This window comes from Phaseolus vulgaris, unplaced genomic scaffold (genome assembly GCF_000499845.2).
Source record: "Phaseolus vulgaris cultivar G19833 unplaced genomic scaffold, P. vulgaris v2.0 scaffold_802, whole genome shotgun sequence".
Classification (NCBI taxonomy): domain Eukaryota; kingdom Viridiplantae; phylum Streptophyta; class Magnoliopsida; order Fabales; family Fabaceae; genus Phaseolus; species Phaseolus vulgaris.
The window spans coordinates 3261-12772 of record NW_027174325.1 but is presented as its reverse complement, the minus strand read 5'-3'; the positions used below and the strand labels follow the sequence as shown (position 1 = coordinate 12772).

The window sequence follows — 9512 nt, the reverse complement described above, 5'->3', positions numbered from 1 at the left end:
TCTCTCCTCACAATTTCGTATTTCTATCCTCATCATTTTTAAGAAAGAAAGACCTAAATGTGAAAAATGACAAATTCAAGCCAAAGTTTGTGTGCAAAATTAATATAGTTTATGATTGTCTCAAAGTTGAAGGCATTGATCTAAAAAATTTATAAATAAAATTAATTTTATAAATTATTATAAATAATAATTTATAATTAAATAACTGTGTAAATTTATTACACTGATTAAATGTTTACTCATTTTATTATATTTTTAAAAAGAAATTGTTTCCAATCTTAGAAATATGTTTGTTGCTCATATCTCATCTCCTAGGTTTCTTTGTTTGAAAGGAAAGTGTAGACTAAAAAGTAATTGGTTGAGTAAAGATTAGAAAAAAAAAATATATTGTGTTAGTAAAGAAGTTGAAAGAGAATATTTCAATTTTTTAAAATAGTAATATTAATAATAATTTATGATAATAAGAATACTAATAATTTTGTTTCTATTAATATATATTAAAATAAATATAAAAAAAACAATTTTTTCCTTTTCATATTTTAAATGAAATTTTATATTTTCAACGTTTTCAAATCTCATCAATACAAGGATCACAAGCCCCGCTAGGTACTTTTTCCCCGTCACCGACAAAGGTTACTACTTCCAAATCTATTGATTCCAACCATGTGTTGTAGTGTTTTAATACTGCTATTGTTCCATCTTCGCTAAGGAGGAGTTCTCCTATGAAGGAACAATCACTTGCTGCTGCCAAAGCTCTACTTCCTGATAACAATATGTTGGTTATTGAAAATCCTTTTTCATCCCTTGTTGGTTTAGGAAATGAAGATGTGACAGGTGTCCCTGATACTAGTAAGCCAGCTATCGCGACTCAAATTGTTGATTTACATCATAATGACCAGATAACTGTAGAAAATCAGATGGCAACTAAATTTAGGGTTGATCATAGTGAGGCTGAAGAGAATGCTAGTGATAATGGGGAGGATATTGTACATACCACTATAAAACCACGAAGATCATCTCAAGGGGTTGGTAAATCCAAAAAAAATTGCTAAGGCAGATCCATCTAAAAAGTTGCAATGAAGGTTTCTTTTTTTTTTTTTTGAATGCCAGAGGCTTGGCAAACCAAAAAAATGTGGAGATGTTGTTTAATTTACTAAAACAACTTAAAACACTTCTTGTTTTCATTGTTGAACCCATGATGCCTTACAATGATGCTTTGAATATTCTTTTCAAAATAATTAATCTACATTTGGTTGCTAATTTTCCTATCATTAATAAAGCTGGTAAGCTTTGGTGTATGACTTGCCCAAATCTTGCCCAAAACTCCTTGGTTAATTCTCAGTTTATTCCCGTAAATTACCTTTTGCTTAATAAATGCTTTAGCTTTGCAATGGTTTATGGAGCTAACACATACTCGGTTAGAAGACTTTTATGGAGGGATCTTAGCTTCTTCATTGGCCCTTGGTGCATTTTGGGAGATTTCAATGTTGTTCTTTCGGCTGATGATTGCAAAGGTGGGGTTGCTCCTAATCAGGTTTCTTGTAATGAATTACTTGATGGATTAATAATAATAATCTTACTAGTATGCCTTTCATTGGTCCTTGTTATACTTGGAGTAATAGGAGGAGAGGACATTGTGATCTTGGTGTAGACAACATGAAGGTGGTAATCATAAACGGTGTAGGGGAAGGCAAAACCCTTTGTGAGATGGAGGAAAAATAAAGGTGAGGGTGAGAATGAAGCTCTGATGGGGGAGATTGGATTGGGGAAGGGTCAAAGAAGGGTGTTGAAATATAATCTACATTACACATGGAGTCTATGTGTTCATAAATGTGTCATATGGGTCACATAATCACCACTTAACGTTGTTTAAGTCAATTTGACAGAAAATACAAAATTACATACTTTTAAACAATCATTGGGACCAAATTGAATATTTTAAATACCAATACACCAAAGGGACTTTTGCCCATTAATATATATAGGAACCAAAAAGGTCAATAAGCCAAAAATTAATTATTTGTTTAAAAAATTTAATAAAATTAATGACTAATAAAGGGGATAAAGATAAAAATTAATTAATAAGTTTAAAATTTAATTTACTAATTAAATTTAAAAACTAATTAATTATTAATTAATTAATTAAAAGTAAATGTGGATGATGGTTTTGTATTAAGTGGTTATATTCAATGGTTATGGTTAATCAATATAAATGTATGGTTGTGGGTTGTTTTTGTTTCGTTAAATTGATCCGATCTAGTTTGCTATTATTCTAAAGCAATTGCAATGACGAATGATGAGATGTTGCTATTGAAGGGTGAGATGAGTGAGATGTTGCGCTTGATGAAGAAAACTTTCTATTCTAACGAAGAAATCTTCCTTTGCGAACTCATCAACAATGCTTCTAACGCAAGTTGTCGATCAAATTTGATATGTTATTTTTACATTTCTTTTTTTAACCGCTATTGATTAATGTATGCATGCACAGGCTTTGGATAAAATTCAATTTGAAGGGATCATGAACAATAGCGTTTTAAATGATGAATTAATTATTACATTGATCCCTGACAAGGTTAACAAAACACTTTCTATCATTGACAATGGTATTGGCATGACCAAAATGGGTAGGTAGGTGGTGATGTTCAACTTCCATTTTCATTCCATGCTCATTAATTCTAGTGTGTGACATATGTGCTTGTTTTAGATTTGGTTGATCATTTGGGTATTGGCTTCTACTCTGCTTATCTGGTTGCTGAGAAGGTTATCCTCACCTCTAAGCATAATGACCATGACCAATATACTTTGGAATCTCAACCTAGTTCCTCTTTCATTATTACCAAGGATATTAATGCCCAACAACTCTCAAGGGGAACCAAAATCACCCTCTTCCTTAAGGACAACCAGGTACATAAATTAATTCATTCCCATATTTTATGTTATTTCTTTTGTTCACTTATTGTTGTTAACAGTTGGAGTACTTGCAAGAGACCACCATAAAGAATCTTATTAACAAACATTGCCAACTTATTACCCATCCGATTTACCTTTGGAGTGAGAGCAACAAAGACCATTGGCAACTCATTAACATTTGGCTGCGTAACCAAGAGATGTACGATAAATTTGTGGCTCAAAAGCTTGGGAATCACTTACCAGATGATCTTGCATTCTCCATTCTTTTCAAACTACCTTTGAAATCTCTTAAGAGATATGGATGCCTAAACAAATCATGGGCTCTCTTACTTGAAAATTCTAATTTCATGGAGCTCTTTCGTATTAATTTCATATCTAACCAACATTCTTACTATGACGATACATCTCACCTTCTATGCCTCGATCAACTAGATAAGTCCTCCTTATTTTCACTTTCTGGTAGGTCGTTTCAAAATATGGAAAAAGTAAATTGGTCAAAGGGTCATTGTTCTAGATATTTTATTTTAGGTTCTTCTAGCATTAATGGAATTCTTTGCCTCTACCCACCCAACTCAGGCACTATGTATTTATGGAATCCATCTAGCGGTGAATTTAAGATCATCCCTCCCAGTCCAATTGAGTATGTACCAGATTCTATGGACCCTAATTTTTATTATCATGGATTTGGCTATGATTGTGCTAGAGATGATTATAAGGTAATTAGAAACTTAATTCTTTTTCCAAGTGTTCATATAGAGCATGAACCCGATTATGAAGAATGGGATATTCATGGATCGTGGGAGATTTATAGCCTAAGAAGTAATTCTTGGAGGAAACCTAAATCTGATATATATATTTATCCATGGTGTGAAGAAATTCATAAATTTTACTTAGAGGGGATGTGTCATTGGTTGGGTAACTGGCGGGAAAGTTATGATGATATTACAAAAAAAAATTTGGTATCATTTAACTTAAGCAATGAGGAATGGTTTATAACTCCCTTACCCCCCTTGGATATACCCTTAGAAATATATGATAATTTTAATATTAATTTGGTGGAGAGTCATTTATTTCTCTTAAATGGTTCAATTGCTTTGATATCAAACTATTATGAAACAACTACCTTTTCCATATCAATTTTGGCTGAAATTGGTAAGAAGGAAACATGGACTAAACTCGTCACTCTTGGACCCTTACCTTACCTTCCGCGTCCTATTGGAATAGGCAATATGAGCAATATACTCTTCAGAACAACTGACGGTAAACTAGCTTGGCTTGACTTAAGGACCCACTTGGTTGAGAAGCTTGATGTCAATGCACATCGTATGATATGTCAGCTAATAGTTTATAAGGAAAATCTTTTTCCAACTCTAGGAATAAATAGTTAATTTTTTTTCTTGTTTTCCCCTAAGTGGTTTATGAATAGTTATTAGAATTTTCTCCTACAAATATTAAAAATGTGATTTTTCAATTTCGTGTTGTACTTCTTTATTTCTTAGCTATGTTGAACCCGAGAACACTAAAAAACTTGCTATATTTGTAACACATTGTAATCAAATTTTGCATAAGAATGACTTAACGTCCTTTGTGAGTATAGTTTGATGAAAGTATAAAACTGTCATCAATGTTGCAACCTGTTTTGTATTTACATTTGTTTAATGCAATTTACCTACAAAAGTATGTACTAGTGTTCCTTTTTTAAATCTTAGAAAAAGTCTACATTCTTCAATGTGTGAACATTGACTTGAATTATTATTTAGATCTCATGTTTATTTTTTAAATACAGTTTAAAGTTTGAGTTATTTGAAATGCGTTAATTAAGTGAGTGACTTCTCTATAATATATAAATATATAATCTATTTATTTTAATTTACTTTTTATTTTTAAACTTAACATTTGGGTTTTCTTTCCTTTTATAAAAACTGAAAAAATAAATATACAAACAAGTCGTCTTTGTGAGAAAATAAAGCAAATAAGACGTTCCCATTATAAAGTAACAAGAAAAACCAAATCTAAATGGCCATTTGAGTATACATACATTGACGTTGCTTAACAGATTATTTTTCATTTTGTAAAGAAGTAAAAATCAAAAATATCGTGATAATATTTGTAGTCACTACATATTAATTGTTAAAGAAAGTTTGATGTTTTTAAAAACAATTTTATGTTTTCAGGGTGTGAAATTATTTTATAAAGGTATTATTATATATTTATTTAATTTTCTTACTCTAAGATACCAAAAAATCATTTATTAAGATTAATGAAAGTAATTAATTTGGCTTTTTTTTACTGATAATTGTTAGTTGTTAACATATTAGTTTCTTTTGTTCTGGTTAAGAGTGATTAGAGATGGAAGTCCTTTTTACCAACTAAGTTTGTGCATACATAGATGCTTGTATATACCTTCAAGCTTGTGTCCCTTTATATTTATATGAGAATTGCAATTGGGTAGAGGGTTTTTCATAAAGGTTTGGAGAGGTTCTTTGTTACTAGAAAACACTTAAGCGCGAATATGAGAATGAAAGATGAAATGTTGTACATCTTATTTTGGTAACATAACTTTTTTTATCAGCAAAAAACGAATGAATAAACAAGAGGTATTTCAAGGATACCTCACCCCGTATACATAAGACATGTCTTCTGCTCAAATTACAAACATCTACTCTAAAGAAAAAGTGTTCCTAGGAAAATTAACAATCCTCATACGAACGATTGGTTCAAGACACTAATTAGAGAAAGAAAAGCAAACACCTCGCGCTTTGGACACTACCCATGACCAGGCCTTCAACTACGACATAGCAAAAATTTCAATGGGATCGATCCTGACTCTTATGAAAACCTTATTGTTCCTTTGTTTCCACAATTCCCCCTACCACTGCTATCCTCACCCCCCTCCCCTGATACCTCATAATGTTTGGTGAGATATTTTGGTAATAAGCAAATATGATTACGAAGATCATTTCCAAGATATATGTATTCTTATTATGCAAATGTAAGTTGTTAGTTTAATAATTTACATGTTTAAATATTCATGCCTTTTGATCAAAACAAGCAGTGAGAATCATAGAGAGATTTGAAGCCTGAAAGATGTTGGGAAAAACGGGTAATTTTCCCACTAAAACAGAACCCTAACAGAGCTACCCGACAAATAATATTGAATAAATAAAACGGAATAATAAAAGAGATAAAGAGGAAAAAACACACCCGAAAATTGTTAACAGAGTTCGGCCTGTTTAGCCTAATCTCCGAGCACAACTAAAACAACTCACTTTTATTATTATGGGAGAAGATATTACAAATTGGGATATGTAACAGTGAAGGAGGAGCGTTTAATTTATAACCCTCAAACCTCATTCCCAAACAATGAACCCACTGATGTGGGACTTGGAATTAAACCAAAATCAACAAATCTCCACCTTGGCTTAATTTCAAGTCCCACCTAAAACAAATCTTCTCAAAACATAAGAAAAACAAACTTTGCAGTGCTTCAAATTTGCGCCTCCGGGCGCCAACTTCAAATGTGCAAGATATTAACCAAGTCTAAACAGTGTTCAAACTTGGTCCTTGTAACCACCTTGGTGAGCATATCTGCAGGATTCTCTGTAGTGTGAATCTTCTGGAGAACAATCTCTTCTTCTTCGAGAATCTCACGCACAAAGTGATAACGAACATCAATGTGCTTCGTCCATGCATGAAAGACTTGATTCTTTGCTAAATGAATAGCACTCTGACTGTCAGAATATAACTCAAGTTGTTTCTGACCAACTCCCAAGTCTTTAACCAACCCATGAAGCCAAATTGCTTCCTTCACAGCCTCTGTAATCGCGATATACTCTGCCTCTGTCGTAGACAAAGCCACCGTAGACTGCAAGGTAGACTTCCAACTAACTGGCGCTTTTGCTAAAGTAAACAAATAGCCAGTTGTAGACCGTCGCTTATCCAAATCACCTGCATAATCAGAATCACAATATCCAACTATGCATTGACCAAGTGATTCATCTTGCTCAAATGCCAATCCAACATCTAAGGTATTTTGGAGGTATCGTAGAATCCATCTCACAGCTTGCCAATGACCCTTACCCGGGTCATGCATGTACCTACTAACAACACTCATAGCCTGTGAAATATCTGGTCTTGTACACACCATTGTATACATCAAGCTTCCAACTGCATTTGCATATGGGACTTTCGCCATGTATTCTCGTTCTTCATCAGTCGTCGGAGATAAACGACTACTCAATTTCAAATGAGGAGCAAGTGGGGTACTTACAGGTTTTGTATCTTCGTGTATACCAAAATGTTGTAGTACCTTCTGCAAATACTGCTTTTGTGACAGCCAAAGTTTTCCCCTCTCCCTGTCCCTGTTTATCTCCATGCCGAGAATCTTCTTGGCTTCCCCCAAATCCTTCATCTCGAACTCTTTACTCAACTGAGCCTTTAACCTGTCAATCTCAACTTGGCTCTTTGCTGCAATCAGCATATCATCAACATATAAGAGTAAGTAAATGTAGGAACCATCTTCAAGTCTGCGCAAATACACACCGTGATCATATTTGCTTCTCTTGTACTTCTGATCCTTCATGAACTTATCAAATCGTTTGTACCACTGTCTCGGAGATTGTTTCAGTCCGTACAACGATTTGCTATGTTTACAAACCCAATCTTCTTTACCATCAACCTTGTATCCTTCTGGTTGAGTCATATAGATTTCCTCCTTCAAATCACCGTGTAGGAACGCGGTCTTTACATCAAGTTGAGCAAGCTCCAAATTCAACTGTGCTACCGAGACCAACAAAATTCGAATGGAGGAATGTTTAACAACTGGAGAAAATACCTCATTATAATCAATTCCCTCCCTCTGAGCAAAGCCTTTAGCAACCAACCTTGCCTTGTAGCGAACATCTTCTTTATTAGGAAATCCTTCTTTCTTTGCAAATACTCATTTGCACCCAATTGCCTTCTTACCTTTTGGTAATTGTGCCAGCTTCCACGTCTTGTTCTTCTTCAAAGACTGCATCTCCTCTTCCATCGCACCTGCCCAATTACCACTCTCTGAACTCAGAATGGCTTATGGGTAAGTGGATGGAATGTCATCAACAACTGGAAGTGCATAGGCAACCATATCCATGAAACGAGCAGGCTTCTGAATATCTCGTCTCTGTCTTCTAACTGCAATTGGCGCAGATTGCTGTTGAGATTCTTGGGTAGGAACCTCTTCCTCATCTGACTCTTCTTCTGCCATAGGAGAGTCACTTGTGGTATTTCGTGTTGGGATCACCACTGGCGGCTCAAACTCCACCTGCTTCCGGGCATACTCCACCTGTTGCGGAGTACTATCAGCTCCTTCTGGATTTACCTTCTTTAACATGGCGGATTCATCAAAGGTAACATCCCTGCTGATAATCGTCTTCTTTGCCTCTAGACACCACAAACGGTATCCCTTCACTCCAGGACTAAAGCCCACGAAAAGAGTCTTCTTTGCCCGTGGATCCAACTTTGATTCAATCACATGATAATATGCAATAGAACCAAAAACATGCAAAGAATCATAATCAGTTGCAGGTTTTCCAGACTATACCTCTAACGGGGTTTTGCCATCTATAGCAGATGATGGCAATCGATTGACGAGATGTTGAGCGTATGTCACAGCCTCAGCCCAAAACTCTCTGCCTAACTTAGCATTAGACAACATACAACGAACTTTCTCCACAAGTGTCTTGTTCATACGCTCCGACACCCCATTCTGTTGTGGTGTTTTTCTAACAGTGAAGTGTCGAACTATGCCACAATCTTGGCATACCTTCAGGAACGGATCACTCTTGTATTCTCCTCCATTGTCTGTTCGGAGAACCTTAATCTTCCTTCATGTCTGGTTTTCAACTTGAGCTTTCCACTTAAGGAAAATTTCAAGCACATCATTTTTGTTCTTCATAGTAAACACCCAAACTCTCCTGGAAAAATCATCCACAAAAGTGACAAAATAATGCCTACCTCCGATTGACGGAGTCTTGGCAGGTCCCCACACATCTGAATGCACATAATCCAGAATATCCTTGGTATTGTGAATTGCAGTGCCAAACTTCACTCTTCGTTGTTTTCCCAGAACACAATGCTCACAAAATTCAAGTTTGCAAGCCTTCGTACCTTTCAACAATCCCTGCTTGGTAAGAATTTGCAAGGATTTTTCTCCAGCATGTCCCAACCTCATATGCCACAACTTCGTTGCCTCAGCATCCTTCTTAGAGCTAGAAGTTGTTGTCGCTACTGTCCCCACCACTGTACTACCTTGGTAGTAATACAAATTGTTCTTCCTCACGCCTTTCAACATCACCAATGCTCCTGAAGTTGCTTTAAGAATTCCATCTCGCATCGTCACAACTAGGCCTTTAGATTCTAAAGCCCCCAATGAGATGAGATACTTCTTTAACTTTGGCACGTACGGTACATCCCGCAAAATTCTGGTGGATCCATCATGATTCCGCAGCTTGATTGAACCTATCCCAGCTGTCTTACATGTATTATCATTACCCATGTAAACAACCCCGCCATCAAGTTCTTGAAATTCAAAGAACCAATCTCGAATGGGACACATATGATAGGTA

General features: G+C 35.2%; 1 protein-coding gene across 1 annotated transcript; it reads left to right on the top strand.

Moving 5' to 3' along the window:
• Nucleotides 1–2280: 2280 nt before the first annotated feature.
• LOC137817703 (uncharacterized) lies at nt 2281–4503 on the top strand. Its single transcript, XM_068620947.1, has 4 exons — nt 2281–2409; nt 2489–2624; nt 2705–2904; nt 2970–4503. Exons 1-4 carry the CDS (start codon nt 2287–2289, stop codon nt 4296–4298), a joined length of 1788 nt encoding a protein of 595 aa, XP_068477048.1. The 5' UTR covers nt 2281–2286; the 3' UTR covers nt 4299–4503.
• The last annotated feature ends 5009 nt before the right edge of the window (nt 4504–9512 follow it).